Source organism: Vitis riparia, chromosome 4, assembly GCF_004353265.1.
Source record: "Vitis riparia cultivar Riparia Gloire de Montpellier isolate 1030 chromosome 4, EGFV_Vit.rip_1.0, whole genome shotgun sequence".
Lineage (NCBI taxonomy): Eukaryota > Viridiplantae > Streptophyta > Magnoliopsida > Vitales > Vitaceae > Vitis > Vitis riparia.
Genome location: NC_048434.1, coordinates 5946097 through 5965269, shown reverse-complemented (window position 1 = coordinate 5965269; position 19173 = coordinate 5946097). Strand labels below are relative to the sequence as shown.

Below are 19173 nucleotides of genomic sequence, written 5' to 3'. Positions count from 1 at the left end.
ATAACTCTTCGGATATTAACAGGATGCTTGATCCAATGTCCTTGGAAGCTCTTACTTTTAGTTTACCTTTCAGCCTTTTACTCCAGTGGTTGGTAGCCCCTTTCCTATCCAGGACAGTTTACATTCTGTTATTAGAAGCCTTCTTCTTCTTCTTCATTTTTTTTTATAAACAAACAGAGAATTCATTGAAAGAGAGTAAATGAAAGGGGGCGCACCCTAAGTATACCGGAAGTATACACGCTCACACACAAAAAAAAACAAAAACAAAACAAAGAATACCAACAAGTATCTACATAAAAGCAGCCTCAAAACAAAACTATCTGCAGCTAAGACTATCTATGAAGGCCAAAAATGAGACATTTCCCATTTTCTATCTGGTGTCTGGTGGTAGGTAGCCTTTTGCAATTTGTCTCAATTTGGCTCTTGTCAGGTATCTGGGATGACTCACAATCAACTTCAGATGATCCTTCATGTTTTGAACCTAAGATATAGAACTTACTCTAAGACCTAAACTAATGAACTTCACCAATATGCTACAAGCCCTGAGATTGAAGAACTTATCAAATGGAGGCCCAAAAAGCTTAGAGAATTTAAACACCCCTACACAAAATACCTTGATCCTCGACTTGTAAACAATGCAAAGAAATGCTCTGGGAAACCTTCCTCTGTAATCCCGAGGAGCCCTGAACTAGAGATTGTGGGAATAATGTAACCTACTTAATCAGCGATCAAGAGTACCCAAGGCAACAATTTGACAGTTTGTTCTCTCTTGGGGCGAAAAGTTTTCTTATTCTTTTTCTTTTTCTTTTCAGTAGTATTATCATTTCCTGTTTGGTGGTGATGCGCTACTTGTGGGTTAGAATTAATTTGTTAATCCTCATTTGATTCATGCAGGAGGCACTTCTCAATGCCTTACCCACTCCCTAAACTGGATATGGCTGCAGTCCCATATTTCTCTGGTTGTGCTAAGGAGAATTTTGGCTTGATCATATTTTGTGAAATTGAACTGCTTCATCATGAGTTGCATTCTGGAGCTTCCTGCAAGCAGTGGGTAAGTTAACATATCTAAATCTGTTTTTGACTGTTCTCACTTTTGCCATCCCCTGATGACCTGTAAATGATAAACAGCCATCCTTGTGATAAGCTGTCATGCTTTGGAGTGTGTGTGGGTTCCATCTTATTTTACCTTTTATAAATCTCAACATATTAAAGATAAGTGCAGGATCTTACAGTTTAGCCCAAAAAACTTTGTTAGTTGCAACCTGTAATGCAGTTTCAGTCTGATCTGTTAGTTTCCAGAATGGAATATTTGGACTCAGTTTCTTCAACAAATCACTGGTGGACTACATCCCAATGCACTAGAACAATTGCACCCAATCAAGGTAAAGAGTAGTTGTGAGGTAAAATTTTAGGTATATAGATGCATGCACATTTAATTTAGTAATGGTTGTAATGGCAAAGCGAACTTTGAGAAATAGCCCTTTTTTTTCAATATTATGGACTTTCAAGCCACTTCACCAAACCTCTCATCTCAATGAATACTATTTATATGCCGTCATCTGAGTGTTGCTATCTTATCATTGGTTTTGACATATTTGCAGGTAAGAAAGTTTCTGTTCTTGTCCGAGTAGATGATGTTTTTTATAGGAGAACATGGTGACATCATATTTTCATACTGAAAATTGTATGTGGATTTCATTTCCATATGCCAAATGCATTTGCCTGGAAACCTGCAACTGCATGTTAGTAATTGAAATGGGGATAATGTTGGGAACAAACTAATGAATTATATGGCAGTGGAGGTATTGCGGGTAATGCTTTTGCAAAGAGCAGCAGCCACATAGTTTTGTTTTTCCAATATAAATGATTCCAGGTGTAGTATAGGCATCCTAAAGTGTTACATTTAGGATTATATTCCTTTTTTGTAAGCCCCTGTAGATATGTGCTCATAAGAATTGGGATGTTTCCAGGACTATTTTTTCCATGTAAACCTTTTAGGCTTCCACTTTGGGTATCCCTTTGGCATTGCAGATTCTCTTGAATAGCATTAGAAGTCAACAGTACGTTGTGCTTGGTATGTGATTAGGTTTGAGAGTCATAAAACTAGACTACAAAATACCCCAGGTGAAATAAAAAAGGCAGAAAACTGCCAATATACAATTATTTACCAATGATCCATACTTTTGAATCAACCCTACTCCAAAAGAAGGATGATAAATAACACAAACAAGTTTCTACTATATTATAAGGTTTTAGACTATAAAATTTACAGAAGTTTTTTGTCCTTCACCTTATTTTCCTCATATGGTACTGTTGTTTCTTTAGGTATGGAGGATTTTATGTATGACCCTTTGTTTATTTAGTTTTTGGGTCCAGGGTATCTTATTTTCTTTGAAATCTGATTGTATGGAAAAGTAAAGTTCTTTATGTCTTTTTCACTTGGTGTTCATACTCATAGTTAAATTCTAGTTGATTAGTGGCTTATACTGCAAGCTCTTTTGGAAAGGCAGGAAGTCTCATAAGGATATGGAAAAGATGGAAAATATGCTATTGATAATGACCTCTTAATCAGTTTTTTTCATTGACTAGATTCGTTCCAAAATTATGTAGTTTCTTATGTCTGAATTCATAATGATGTTGGAAATAGTTTGCAGATGTTTGGAACACACCAGGAGAACTAATGAGAAATTTTGTCCAAAAAAATAAACTGAAGATGGGAAGTCTAGTAGTTCAACCATTTGACAACACAGTCAATTTAGGCGTTACCCATGGGAAGATGACAAATTAGTTGGTTATCTTTTAGTGTTTGAATCAAGTAGAAGTCTTCTATTCAATGTTATTATAAGCTCTTGTTTTTGGAAGATTTTAGGGTTTAGAGCCCCAACATGTATGGGTATTAAAAACTTATGATACACAAAATGATACATTTTTTTATGGAAATCAATACGTATTGCAATATGCATGCATAGTTGTTAAAAACTTATGAAACACAATACAATACATTTTTATGAAAATTGATATGCATCACAATCTGTATCTCTTCTAAAATGTATCTTATGATACATGATACAATGTGTGATATAACGATACAACAATACATACACATTCAACTATTTTTCATAATTTCAAAGAAAAATCAAGCTCAATTTTATTTTATTTTTTGTTAAAAGAATTATTGTAAATTGTTTAAACATATAGAAAGGCTATTTCAAAGGTTCATTCAAATATTCCAAATTAATGGTACTTGCCATCTTGGACAATGAAACACAGAGTTTGTTATGCATGGATTAGGTTGCAATTATAATCTATATAGGATTCACAGTATTTTGTTTTGGGAGTATAGTAGCAGTGAAACAACTTTTTCCATTTAATTTTGATGTTATTATATTTCTGGTATAGGTACATATCACCCAAGGTGACTGACGAAAAGGCCGTCATAATTTCATTGGTTACAACTGATGAATCAGTAAACTGCTGTTCAGAGAGGAAATAACATTTTAGTGCCAAGGGCAATGTGACGAACTACACACTTTACAAATATATATCTGGCTATATCCATCATTGCATTATTGATGGCCTTGAGGTAAATATTTATTAAATTATAAAATTACTTGTGTCATGAATGTCCAGTTTTCTGCACCTTCACTCTATTGCCATGACAATTTCCTGCTGAAAATTTGGGTGATAAGTAAGATAGGGGTGTTGATTTATTATTGTGCTAAGACAATTATGGACAGAGATCGATGTCCTTGATGGCTCAAACCGCTGTTCATACTTCTTCCTTCGGGGACGTTGTTTGTCATAACCTTTGATATAAGTTTCCAAATTTGTTAGATATTATAATAAATTAAAGAATTTGTAGTATATTGAGCTTTTACTGTTTTAAATTTTGAACAACCTTCTCATTGTCGATTACTGTCTCATAAATACAAGTTAATATCGTCTCTGATCATGACACCAAATACTATTACAAGATCGGAGAAGGTGGTTCTTCTCGTGAATCCCGGTTTCAAACACCTCCAAAGATTGATGCAGACGCTCACTAAACTTTTGGGGTTATTGGTAAGATAGTCCTCTCTTACCCATCTCTTTAAACTTTAAAGGACAGTATTAGATTGATGATATCGAGCCACACTAAATATGCAACTGTTCTTCCTTCAGAGGAAAAATGATTTTCAAGTTCATATGTTTTTTCACCTTGGAGATTGAGGAAATGTGGTTTATAATATATACTGGTAATATATGCTTGTTGAAAGGACAAATTACTGGAAAGGTCATCACTAATGATGTAGGAACTCTTTTGTTTTTACAAGTCATAGAGGAATTTTTAAGTCCAGTGTCATACTGGGGGATTAGGGTTGGAGCTTTGATATAGTATAGATTATTGGGGGCTTGTAGGAGTTCTCCCAACCATGAAGGCAGATCATGGGAATGTATTAGTGTTTGTGGTGCGATATTCTAATGGTTTGAAGATAAGATTTCATTCCAGACAACTATTCAGATTCTAATGACAGGATATTTTAAATAAAAGAGGAAGAAGATGAAGATGAAGATTTTAGTGGTAGAACAAGAATTAGAAGGAAGTAGAACAATCTCACCCCCCATCCCCAAACATTGCTTGAAGAATTTGGTAGTAGAATAAGCATTAGAAGGAAGTAGAATAATCTCACACTCCAAAGATTGCTTGAACTTTTAAATTCTCAATCCAATATTCACTCTCAAAAGAGATGATTACAACCTTGTCTATAGAGACAGAAACCCTAAGGATGCTTGATGTGGCCATTGACTCAACACTAATCCTAACCAACAAAAAAATCTGGAAAAGGACCATAACATTTCTTAGTCATTGCTTCAGTGGCATGAATGCTAATACTTAAATCCTAACGGAAAACTGAATTTGATCCTAATAAGTAAAGGGTTCAAAGTAACACATCTAAGGACTAAGAACTACTTAGGCACAAGTAATGGCAGTAATAAGGGAAACATTACTTCCCAAATTTGTGGAAAATCAAATCAACTCGGGGAAATGAAAAATTAGGAAGTATTTCTAATATTTCCAACACTTGAAAACTTTTATTAAAAGAATTATTTTCAAGTATTGGAAGGCCTAAAAATGCTTTCCACACCATTTATTTACATAAATTTAAAACCATTTTTTTTTCAACTGTAGAATTGGTGTACAATTAAATTTGCCATAATTTTCTCACACATGGGAATAAGCTGGGCCATGCAAGGCTTGGTGTGTTCATTAGGACCAAGGGCCCAAGGCCAGGGTCCGTCTGTATTTGCCCATTTGGTCCCCTGAGCTACATGTCTGAATGACTTTGGGTGTATAAAATCTGGGCGTCCAATTATTACTTGATGGCCCAACACTGTCTCACCCCCGCTTGTTTTCCGAAATATGGTAACGTGAGGCTCACTCGATAGAATTGTGTCAAATAGTCGATAAAATATCACGTGTATAATTTAGTTTTATTTCATTGTACCTTGATGTCGTTATATTGTACTTTAATTTCATTTATTTATATCGTAATCTTATTTATTTGTATAATTATTCAATAATCTAAATTTTATCATATATTTTTAATAATTGAGATTATAAATTCGATAAATACCAAATTAGTACTCAATGAAAAAATTTCTATCCTATAATACGATAGAGGTAGATGTTACCAATTTTGTAATTATTAGAATATAGAATAAAATCCTGGATTGGAGATTGAAGGTACCCTTGAAGTCATCTTTATTTTAATTTTAACTCGTCTTTTATTATTATTATTTTTGGTTAGTCTTGATCAATTCTGATTGAACTCCTAATTAATCAAATCAATGAATACATTTTAGTTTTAATGTCATAATTAATGATATGGGTATAATATTAATATCCCATTTCAATCTTATGGGATGGGATTTTGTAACAAACAAAGGTTATTCATTGCAAATTGAGTAAAACAAAAGAAGTACGAAAATATTAAGGTGCCAAATCGGTACATATTCAATAGGGCTGCAACTTAGGCAGTTTGGTGAAGTTGATGGTCAAGTTGAGTCCAATCAAAATTAAGAAACAATTAATTTAAGCTTAATCAAACTCGACCTCTAATATGATGTATTTAACTTAAATTCAACACAACCTCATTTTTTTAAACTTAGATTGAAATTAGGTTGGTCAAGTTAAATTTGGGCTTATCGTGTTATACTCAATTTGATTGGGTTAGATTTAAGTTGTTTAAATTGATTGCATTATATGATTCAAAATTCATCAATAGTGTTTTTTATAAAAATAAAAATAAAAATTATATATATTTATAGCAAAATTTAAATAATAAATGAGATAAAATTTGAAGACAACAATAAAAAGGTAAAAATAAATTCTTTCTAAAAAAAATTGAAAAAGTATATAATATAATTATAATTTGATATTTTTCTTCAAAGTTTAAAAATAAAATAAATATTATTATATAGGATATAAATATTGTAAATATTACAAAAACATTAAATCATATTTGGATTAAGCTTAGATTGTTGGAACCTTGCCCTGAGCCAAACCCAAATTAAGGTTGGGTTGAGAAAACTTAATCCAAATTCAACTTGAGTATTGAAAACGTATCTAAACTTGTTCAAACAATCAAGTTGGATTTGAGTTTGGTCAAGTCAACTCATCCAAGTTGCACCCCTACCATTCAACAAATTTAGGTTATTGGACAAATGAGATTGTGACATACAATTATAAGATTCGAAGACGTATGTATGTTATTATAGGATTAGTGACATCTTTTCGATACATATTAGAAAAGTACCTTTGATATTACAATGGAACTCAAAAAAAGTGAAAACATGTGGGATGATGTTGATCATGATTTTCTGAATCTTTGTTTCCGGATTTATTAATAAAATTAAATGTGCTCTTGGTATATGTTACAAAGTTGAATTACATTATTATTATTATTAGAAGGTTTGGTTTATTAACAAAGATGGGAGCGTTTTCTTTGCGTACAAGAATCTCAATTCAGTACCAGATGCTTAGGTATAAAAACTATGTACATCCACCAACCTTTGATGTGGATTTTGCAAATGTGAAAGCATAAAAATGTGGAATCAGGATCATTATCATTACCTAACTCAATTCTCAGAGCAATCCCCAAAGATTTGGAAATGGATTTTGCTTTTTTTTTTTTTTTTTTGGCCTTTTGGGGTATATATATATAGAGTTTTTCCATTTTTGGCTTTAAAGCTCAAATTTGACTTATTGGAGGTTTAATGATGGTGATTTCTTGCTTTGAATCATCTAAAACAAGTATTTTAAATGCCATTCTATCCACTTTAAAACTCATAAAATCTATATCAACCTCAATTTGTACATGCCCAAACTTACCTATATCTAAGTTTGGACAATTTGTGTAAAATTTTTAAAAACATTTTTTATAGAGAATTATTCATGTTTAACTATAATTCTAGGAAGCGTTTCTAATCTTTTTAACACTTAAAATATTTTATTTTTTAAGTATTAAAAATATTAAAAACACTTCTAAAATCATTAGCAAACATATTCAATTTATTAAAAAATTTATATTACTAAAAAATGAATACCAAGACAAATTTTATATGATAACAAACAAAAATGTATATAGTTACTAATAATAAAAAAAATTAATGAGATATAAAGAAAATTTGTAATTTGATCACATTTCTGACGTATTTCTTATTTATAATATGAATAAATTAAGAAAGAGAGAGAGAGAAAATGACAAAAAGAAACCAAATTTTACGCCGCGAAACAAGCATACAAGTATTTTATTTAAAATTGTTAATGTTTTTCATGTTTTTTATTTATAGTATTTTCTATGACATCAATCAAATACTTCTTTAGGAAGCATTCAAAATACGGCATTTTACATCTTCTCATTTGTTTATTAAGTGTGTTTTTGTGTGTTAGAAAAATGCCTCTAATCTTATTAAAAACACTTTCAAATAAACTCTCATGAGTCATTCTTATACAAAAATTATGGCTAGTTACATATGAATTGACAATTAACTCCTTGTTTTGAACAATTAAATAAGTCATTACAATTGAAACTTGTGCTTAAATCTTGGCACATAATGTGGGGTCAAAAGCTCATCCAAATTATTCCATTTACATTTAGGGCCAAACCAAGGAATAATGAGGAACAATTCTTCTCAAGAGTGCACTCATTCCTCCTAGGACTTAGACAAAGTAAGGCTCCAATGTAGGTTAGGTATTTGTTCAAAAACCCCTAAAGTTAAAAAATTGATGATAAAAATATGGTGGACATCATGCTTGCATATATACCCATTAATTAATAAGATTAAGAAAATTAATTGGAAATGAGTTAGACAAGATTATATATTTCATAACACAAAATACTAATGATTAATTTGGAATGCCCACAAAGGGTCTTTTAATATAAGGGCAAAATTGTCATTTTATTAAATCGATGCTTGCCATTAACAAAAGGAATGCCAAATAACTTACAAATGATGTCCCATGAATTATTAGAGTACTATGGACCTTTTGTTATCTTAGGAAGCATGATTGAAAAGGAGAATTAAAAAAAAAATTAAGTGGATAGAAAAATAACTTTAAGAAAGGGGGAAGGATTGGGTTGGAGTATTGATCAAGTTTTAGGGCATCTTGGCACATGGTGGGGGCTTTTTTTGTTTTGTTTTTTTTATTAAATATTTTTAAATAATTAATCAAACAAATATTTTTATTTATTATTTTGTTTTTTATGTTGCAATTATCCTATTTGAGTTGGTGTCCTCTCATTTTGCAATAGTTGTAAAGTAAGTTTGTCCTATTCTAGTCACTATTTCAATTGGAATTATTCAATTTGATATATAGTTCTAGAGATATATTATATTAATCAAAGAATTTGATTTTGGGTCTGACAAACTTTATATTATAAGTTATGTGGCTAAGTTTAGGGTTGTAAATCATATTAATCATTTTTTTTAGAGTAGAGAGTATGGAATCTATGAAGAATTCAAATTTAAAGAAATGATTAGAAGGTATTCAATTAGTACTCTTAACACATTTCTATTTGAATCTTTCTAATCTTGAGATTCCTTCATAAAATTAGGGTAAAGATATTTAATTCTTCAAAGGGTCAAACTAAAGAGAAGTATCTTGTAAGTAAACATGCAAAACCTTTTAGAAATAGTTATCTAATTATGATTTTTTTAATTAAAAAATAAAAAATAATTCTAATCAAATGTTGTTGGGATGAAAAATTAACACTAATAGGATGTTTGGTAAAATTTAATACTTGTTACTTAATGACGTAAGTTGATTTTAAGTTAAATCATACTTGTATTGTTGACTTAAAACTTATTACTTAATTTTTACTTTAAGTCTTAAAGTTGTTTGATAAAATTAACTTAAAATTTATTTTAAATAATCAAATTAACATACTTATCCCCATAAATCAAACTAGAGCAAAGGAAGTTGAATAATAATGAAAGTTGTGAAGTAGTAAATAAAATCATTGAAGTGACTAGGATAAATGATGATAAAAATGCAATATAAAAATGTTGACTTAAGAATAAGTTAATTGTTTTTATTTGTTACTTAAAATTATTTTTTACTTCCAATCATACCATTAAATTGTTTTACTAAATATACTTAATTTATTTAATTACTTAAATAAAGTAATTAAGTTATAAAGGTGGTTTACCAAACACCCACTAACTTAAATACTAATAACTTTTAATTATCCAAATTGGTATGATATATGATAGGATTTAAATAAAAAGTGGTTGCATAAATTTTAAATAAATTTACCTTAAAATATACAAAGTCTTTAACAAAATTTGTCTAATATTAGTTCTCATCATGAATTTTTTTTGCTTATCATAATATTTTTTTATTCTTTCAATATAATAATTTACTTCTTTTCATTTGTTTCTTTGAAAATTATGATTTTCTATGACTTTTTTTTTTAAAAGAAATTGAAAGTTTTGTGATTTTGTATTTATTAAAAGTTTTGTAATATTATATTTGATATTTTAATGAATATTTTTAAAATTTTGAGTTCTTATGAATTTTGAGCTACTTGCAATGGTAGTAGCTTATTTTCCAACCTCTCATAATCAAGCTTGGATAATTGATAGTGGCACTTTTACTTATATTTTTCAAGCTCTTGTGGATTTATCTTTCATTGTTAATGAAAATAAGATTCCTTCTAAAACTTTCTCTTTTTGTCTCACTCACTCAACACCATGGCAGCTACTTCTCTTGTGGCAATTCCTTCCTTTCATACCTCTTTTGCCTTAATCACATAAAGTCCTTGATGACCACAATGACTCTATCCTTGTCCCATCTTCTCAAAGGTTTAGATTACAATTTTTTAATCCTATTGTAAAGCAAACTAGTGTTTTTGTGTGATCTTAACTTAATGGTTCAATTATGGATGGTTTCTCTTCTAGGTACATGTTTAAAATGGATATTTGTATAGAAATTTCGTAGAAGATGTTTACATGGAGTAATTTCATGGGTTTAAGATTTGATCTTCCCAAATCATATATGCAAAAATTGAAGAAAACTATTTATGGTTTATGATCTATTTATAGTCTTAATAATTCATGTCATCATGATGCAAGTTGAACAGAAGTAGAAGCTTTTCTCAATTACCTCTCTCTAAGTAGAAATCTAGTAAAAAATAATTGAGAAAGAGGGCATTGTGGGCACTTAGGCGATAAGGTAGTCGGATAGGCCATCCACCCCAAGCATTGTCAGCCCAAATGGTCCCATTTGACCAAAGCCTATTTGGGCAATAAATAGATAGTCATTACGCATCATTAACAAGACAACATTACTAAATTAAATGCAAATATAAAGAAGGACTACAATGGCCAAAATTTCATGTGAAATTTTCCCCAAAATTTCATTCTTCAATCCTCAAAGCTGACTTAAGTATTGAATAGGCTTATCGAAGTTCCTAGCTTACCTTTTTGGCAAAATCAAGTATAGGAGGCACTGAAGAAGCTACTCGAAGGGTCGATCACAATCTAGAACTAACAAGACTATTTATTTAGAGCTAACATGACTATTCATTATTTAAAACATTTGGATATGCATGTCATCCTTTTCTTATGTTATATAATCATACTAAATTTGTTTTTCCATCCAAATGTGTTTTTCTTAATTATTGTCCTTCTCACAAGAGTCGAGTTATATAGTTTCAAGTGTTTCCTTCAATGAGAATGACTTTCCTTTTACATATAATTATCATTGAGATCTAAGTGAGGCTCTAATCCATCCTTTTCACTATAAATTCTACCACCTCTAATCCCTTCCATATCTAAGTCAAATTCACATGTCACTGATTTTAGTATATAACATGATTTAGTTCTAGGTGTATAAAATTTAGCAACATCACATTTTTCTAGTCTCGTTATAGATAACAATCAACATCATACTTCTTCCTTATCTTCTTGAAAACCTTCTTGCTATTCCTACTCCACCAATTTTCCTTGGATTCTCAATAATCTCTTTCTTCACTTGAACCGAAACCACAACTTCATGACTTATTCATAAAAATGCTCATCTTATGAAAACCAAATTTAGAGCAGATATTTTTAAATCTAAAGTCTATATGTCCAACTCAATATTAGTTTATAAATTTATAACTACTAAACTGACCAATTTAGGTCAAGCCTTTAGTAATATGAATTTGGATAAGTGACATGCTAGATGAATACAAAGCCTTGATGAACAACAAAACCTAGAGCTTAGTTCCTTTTACCTCTACTACGAGTGTTATTGGGAACAAATGGTTTTCAAAGTTAACTACAATTTTAATGGCACAATTTAAAGATATAAGGCCAAACTTGTTGATGAATTTTAAAAAAACTTCATTCAAATGTTATTTTGAAAATTTTTAACTCACTCATAAAGCTTTCCACTATTTGAACCATTTTAACCTTAATGCACAATTTGCATGGAGATTTAGTAGAAGATGTTCAAATGGAGAGAACTCATGGGTTTAAGGATGCATTATTTGTAGATTATATTTTTCTTAGTGACAATTTACTAGTTGGGGTTCTAAAACATAATCCAAAATTTCACCATCAGGGTTGAATATCAATAGCTTGCTCTCGCCATGATTGAAATTTCACGATTTTGTCACATATTTGTAATTTTTTTATGCATTCTCATCTCCATGATTCTAATTATTTGATATGATAATATGAATTTTATATCTCTTGTTTTCAATCCTATTTTCACTGAAATACCAAATATTTTGAAGAGGATGCTCAATGTAAGAAAAAGTTGCTCAACAATACCTATAGATCATAACATAACCAAAAATTTATTCCATCTTTTTATTAATTTTAGCTTCTTGTAATTAACTCTTTCTAACCATTGATGATTCCATACTAGCTCAAAATTGTAATTTTTTCAAAAAAAATTCTACCATATTTCTTATATGGTAGAATTTTTCGTCATTGTAAGATATTTGGGATCAAGGGAAGAATCCAGAGTGTTTCCTTGAAAGTAAGGAGAAGGCAGATTGGGAGGACAGGTGCAGGACAGGTGCCTCAAAATTTCTAAGACATCATTCAAAGGCTCATACTATTAAATCAATAATCAGATTTTGACTGAGTCCACTTTTTGAAGTCCAACTTCCATTCTTTTTCCCACATCTCCCAATGCCTCCATCTCCATCTACATTTACTTTGACTTCTTGACTTTTGAATTGAATGACTCCTACTTTCCATATCAGTTGCCTTTTCCCTCAACATGGGATTCCAAAATAAAATCTTAAAATAATTAAACCCAAAAAAATAAAATAAAATAAAAAGAACAAAAAAAGAAAAAGAAAAAGAAAAAGATTACCAAAGAATTGGTAGAGTGGAGGTCAATTGCAGGTGGTTCATGATCATAAAATTGGATCCACCCACAAGAGGACAATTCAAAAGCAATTTGAACTTTGTTTTGACTTGTTCAACCATTGGCCTTTCTCTCGTCTCATTTCCCTATGAACTATTCTTTTGCATTAACCATGTCAATCCCCTAAGACCCTTTTTAGCTGACCTCTAGTATTCAATATTTTTTTTAAATATGATTTATTTTAAAAATAAATATAAAAATATAATACTTTTTTGTGATAAATATTCCTGCATTTTACTTGTTTTGTTTTTAGACCGAAATTATTTCAAACAACAGATTTATTTTTTAGATTGAACTCATCTTTTTAAACGATGAATGAATTAATCTTATTTTTTCAAAAAGTAAATTTATATTTCATATTAAACTTTTCTTAATTAAAAAATGACTTTCACAGGAAATCTCAAATTATAATAATTTTTATAAAATAGTTTTTTTAATTATTATAATAATTATGCATAAATCTTGTCTAACATTTATTAATAATTTTAATGACTATCTAATTCACAAGATTCACAAGAATCACAATTCTCATCTCAATTATCTTTCCTAAAGTCTCTCTTTATGTATTTTGCATATGGTATGATAACCAAGAAATTTCATAGACCTTTCCAACAAAGAAAATGACCAAAATTAAGTATAAATTTTTTTCTCATCTAACCATAATAACTATCAAGACACATTAATTCTTGGTGTCTAGGATTAGATGGATGCAACTAAAAAAATTGGTCCACCACCTTGCAGGTACAACTAGTATATTAATCTTGTACCTAAAGTGACCATATATGCCAGCTAACAAAAAATAAAAGCAACACCATATAGTCTCAACCATAGGACACACTTTCGAAACTATCATAACTGATAACCCTAACCAAGAAGGCTTGGGTTGAGGAGTTGGACAATTTGTATGGTGTGGTTGGTTTGTGATTGATATGAAAGCAACTTAGGACAAGGTTTGTATGTTGTGACTTGTGACCCTTGTCTTTGAGGGTACCCCCCATTTGATTGGACATGTCGCTAGGTCTTGATTACTCGATTTGCATTTGGATCGTGTTTTGAGCAAAAATAATTTATTTAAAAAATTATCTATGAATTAAATTTACTAATAAAATAATTCTCAAAATAAGCATTTTCATTCATATAGATATATATGTCATAAAATCATAATTAATAACTATGTTGTGGCTTGTGATCCTTGTCTTTGAGGGTACCCCATTTGATTGGACATGTCGTTAGGGGTTTTTCTTACTCCGATCGGATTGGGTTTTAAACATAAATAATTTATTTAAAAACTTATCTATAAATTAAATTTATTAGTGAAATAATTTTCAAACCAGGGCTTCTCGTCGGTTATAAAACCATAGTTGATAACTATAATTTTGATTTTTTTTTTAAATGATCAAAATCATGATTATTAATTACAGTTTTATGTTTTTAAAGAAATTCAAATTATGATGTTTAAAGGAAAAAAGAAAAACCCCATGTTACATGGATGCCCACACAACCGAGAAAAACTAGTTTAGGAATTATTTTTGCTCAAAATTCAATATTAGGATTAAAATGACCTCACCCACCCATCCATTCTTGGTTCTATGGTGTTTTCTTTGCAAGATCCCTAATGGGGTCCTACAATTATTGGTCAAAGAATGCATTAACCAAGTGGTTAGGGTTGTCTATTTTTGCCCATTTGATTTGCAATTTGTATATTTATTATATGATTCATTGATTACACATGTTATGTTTCAACTAAAAAGTGGGTGATCAACATAAGATGTGTTATGCCAAGGGCCCCAACATCTCTCTCTCTCCAACAATTTGATCATATTATAATGTTTTTAACATATTGCTAGATTGATTAATCATTCTCTCCTTCTATACCAATTAAAAAGTTTTTTTTTATGGATTATAGTTTTTTTAGAATAATGCTAGATTGATTAATCATTAATTCATTAGATTATTACTTTTTTAGTGGAACGATAACATTTTTTTTGGTGCTTTAAGCTTGTATGGTTGTACCAAACAGCTACCATGATAAATTAACAAGACATTATTATTAATAGTTTAAATGCCCTTATTTTTAAGCTAGTGATAAATCTCATGCAAATAAAATCATAAAAAAAAAAAAATCAAATATTCTACTTGTTACACAAACACTATGTTTGGTTTTAGGGCAATTTAAAGAAAGGAAAATAGAGAGGAAAAATATGTGATAAAAAAAAATTATGAATTTGACTTTAATTTCACTTTCAGCTTCATTGGAAACAAAACAAGTTTTTTCAAATGAGCTCCTTATGGTAGAAAAATTAAAAATAAATAAATAAATCATTAAAAAATATATTTTGTGCAAACTTTTCTTATATTCCTATAAAGAAAACAAGAAAAAATAAATAAATATTTTCGTCATCTTTTCTTTAAGTATTTTTCCTTACCTTTTTCCTTAATATTTTTTTCTCTTTTAGAATTTTTTTTAATTAAATAATCATCAAAGATATTTAAAGTAGTTGATGGAGTACATTTTAGGTAATTTAGGTGATAATAATGTAATTACCTTAACTTTTCCAAGAATGGATAGAGTTGATTGAAGGAGTTTGGATAATGTTAGGAAACAACGTGAAATGTGTTAAAAGTTACATTCACACACATTTTCTTTTTCTTTTTTATTTTTTTTCTTTTAATTTTATAAAAAAAAAAAATCAATGACAGGTGTTGTACATATGATTGCCGACTAGGGAGAAGGCCAACATGGGCCTTGGACCCACCAAAATTTAAAATCTTTTTAACGGTTCAAATTTGCTATTTTTTTATTTTTATTTTTTTTAGCATGGGAAGATTGAACAAAATTTCATCATTTTCTCACAGGCCACGTGGCTCAAAGCCCAGATATTAGAATTAATTTTGAACTTAAATTGGAAAATAAAAATAATATTAAAAATGGGAAAAGAGGGTAGAGCGAAATACAAGTGAAGCTTCCCATAAAAGTTTGTACTTTTCTTAACGTGAACAACACTTTCATCATATATATGTAATAAAATTCTAATAATAATAATAATTATTGTTATTATTAATTTTTCGTTGTCTCCTCCGTCTTCTACATTTCTATTTTCTGGAGTCTATAAACCCTTTCTCTCTCTAGACTCTGTTTCTCAGCTGTCCCACCCAATGTCTCTGTCTCTATAAACCCATGGGGGTTGGGTCTTATATAAACTCCAAAACCCTAGAAAATCTCATCACAATCCAAGCCCTTCAACATGTCTGACCACCATTCCTCTCCGTTCCCTTCATGCTTCAGGCCACCATCCGCCCCTGCAGCCGCCGCCGCCTCCGCCGTTGACCACCTCCGGCCGACGGAGGCGCCTGCCGGCTCCGGGAACCCCAATCTCGCCACCTGCGTCTACCACACGGATCTTGGCATCGTCACTCTCACCTGGTCCCGCAACTTCTTCGGCCGATCCCTCCACCTCCAGCTCCACCCCTCCGCCGCCGCTAACCTCTCTCCTCTTTCTCTTTCCAACCCTCTTTCGCTCTCTACCCCATCTTTTCACCTCCATATCAAGCCTTTTGTCTTCTGGAAGAAGTATGGGTCCAAGAAGCTCAACGTCGCCGGTGATCCCGGAGGTCGGGATATTCGTGTATTTTGGGATCTCACACGAGCTAAATTTGGATCCGGGCCGGAACCCCAGCACGGATTCTACGTCGCTGTGGTCGCCGACGGCGAGATGATCCTTCTGGTGGGGGACTCTGAGAAAGAAGCTTACAACAAAACCAGAGCTAAAAAGGCTGAGAGAACGCAAGTTTTGGTTTTGAGAAGAGAGCATGTGTTTGGAAACAAGGTTTACACAACAAGAGCGAGCTTCGGAGGGAAAACCAGGGAGATTAGCATAGATTGCAGCGTGGGAGACGACCCGAGACTCTCCTTCAGCGTTGATCGGAAAAGGGTCTTGCAGATAAAGCGGCTCAAGTGGAAATTCAGAGGAAACGAGAAGATTGAAGTTGATGGGATCCCAATACAGGTGTCGTGGGACGTGTACAACTGGTTGTTCGACGATGTAATGGAGAGCCATGCAGTGTTCATGTTCAAGTTCGAGAGACTAGGGTTTGAGGAAGAAGACGAAGAGTTGCAGCAGCAGCATTTGAATGAGAAGAACGGGATGGCGCTGTGTGCGTTTGGGATGAACGGAATCGAGAGGAAGAAGATGAAGAAGAGCCTGCTGAAAACTACCAGAAGCTCATCATCATCTTCCCTGTCTTCAGCTTCATCTGGGTGCAGTTCTTCTGTGATGGAATGGGCAAGCACGGAGGAGATGGAGTTGAAGAGCCCCTCTGGGTTTTCCCTTCTGGTTTACGCTTGGAAGAGCTGATGATCAAGAAATGATCCATTCATCCCATGGCCGGATTCTATAATCTTCTGTAACTGGTAATACATGGATTCTCTCTCATCACTAACCCATTTGTTATTGAACATAATAAACTCAAAAAAAATAAAACCAATAAAAAGAAAAAAGAAATACATAGATTCATAGATTCACAGATAGATAGATCAATCACTCTGACAAATTTTCAGCTTGTCTCCCACCAACAAAAAAAAAAAAAAAAAGGTAAATGATTTATTTGCTTTCGTGTTCTTCAAATTAATTCTGTGTTTTTGCTCAAGATGTGTAAAATATTGTAAAGAGATTGGTGATTAAAGCAGTAGTACAGAATCATTTGTTCCTTGATTTAATTTTCTTGTGGGTATTATAGATCCATACTGAGTCAAATGAGTTGGTTTTATTCTTTTCCTTGAAGATTTTCTTGTGTCCCTCTCTTGTGAGCTGGTATGAGTTGTTTGATTTCGATTGGAATAGTAGTTGGTGTGAAAATTCATGGGTTTTGGAGGAATAATGAGGACAAGATGCATGTGAGAGAGTGGGTGTGGTGGGTCTTCATGGAAATTCATCTATAAAATTAAATTAAATTAATTTTTACACTGATTTTATCAATTTTACTTGTATTTATAATAATTTTATTTTAAAAAAAATTAAAAAAAGGAAGGTTGAAGTGTGGAACTGCAGTGACCGGTGACCCTGACCTGCTACTGTGATTCCAGAGGAGAATCTACCCCTACTCCCTATACTTTGAAACTACTCACTAATGTCCCCAATTTACCCACTCACCTTTATGAAAATAATTTAGGTTAACATTAAAAGCCTTTTTAGATGTTGCACTATTTGTGTGGTACAACAAAGGTGACCCCTCATGGAAAAAGTACAACAGAGGACATCAGCAATGTGGCCTTCTATGCTGCCCAAATAATTCTCCTTTCTATTATTATCAACCAATATTAAAAATAAAAAAATCTTTTTAAGAATAAGATTTCCTACTATAATGCCAAATTAGTATGAATTGAAAAACCGAATCAAGGTTGTCATTGGCGGTCAGAACCCTGTGAGATAAGTACGTACGAGGGTGTGTGGAGAGGGACTAGGATCTTAGAAAAGGGTTTTGCAATTGCGGCACTCATCACTTGTGATAAGGATGTTATTATATTTTCCCAACATAGTGATGGTATGACACTAACCACGTAGTCAAGTAAGTCTTTTGGTCTCACCTTGTTCCCGTATTTGTACCATAATTTAATGACCTAAATTTTATCATATATTTGCAACTATTGAGATGCAAAATTTGATATCGACATAATTGATAACTCATCTGGGTTTAAAATTGAGTAATATATCCAAAATTAAATGGGTATTGATCAACAATAAATTTAGAAAATGGGATGTACATTAAGGAAACCAATTGAAGTGCTATCTTTTCCTCAAGAGCAAGGTAAGTGAACTACCATGCCAACTTGTCATGTTTGAGCTTGAATTTAGATAAATTAATAACATGATAAAATGTAAATTTTAACTATAATTAAGTTTGAAAGGCGAACAATGAATGCTTAAAATCAATTTGGAGCAATCAAGTGAAAATTTACATACAAAACAAAAAAAACTATGTTGAATGATCCAACATCTAATAAGGGATGTTCAACTATCCTAGAGCGCTCAAAAAATCCATATAAAAGTTTTATATTTTCTAAAAAATGTTTTCCTAACTCATTAAAAAAATTAGGGTTTTAGTATAAAAACAAATGAAAAATAAAGAAATTTTGAATGAGCTTTGAAAGGATAGGTGACAATTTTTTTTGTTTCCTAATCTATCCATGGAAAGAAAATATATTCCTCATCTAATGCCTAATGGGAAAAAATTGTTGGTGATTTATATATATATATATATATATA

At 31.4% G+C, this 19173-nt stretch overlaps 1 protein-coding gene and 1 long non-coding RNA gene across 2 annotated transcripts; both read left to right on the top strand.

Moving 5' to 3' along the window:
- The first annotated feature begins 290 nt into the window (after positions 1–290).
- LOC117913082 lies at positions 291–3864 on the top strand. The gene is made up of 3 exons (XR_004651078.1): positions 291–1051; positions 1280–1382; positions 3400–3864. It is a non-coding gene; the product is annotated as an uncharacterized LOC117913082 (long non-coding RNA).
- Positions 3865–16029: 12165 nt separating this feature from the next.
- LOC117912031 lies at positions 16030–17650 on the top strand. Its single transcript, XM_034826453.1, has one exon. It carries the CDS (start codon positions 16156–16158, stop codon positions 17263–17265), a length of 1110 nt encoding a protein of 369 aa, XP_034682344.1. The 5' UTR covers positions 16030–16155; the 3' UTR covers positions 17266–17650.
- Positions 17651–19173: the final 1523 nt, after the last annotated feature.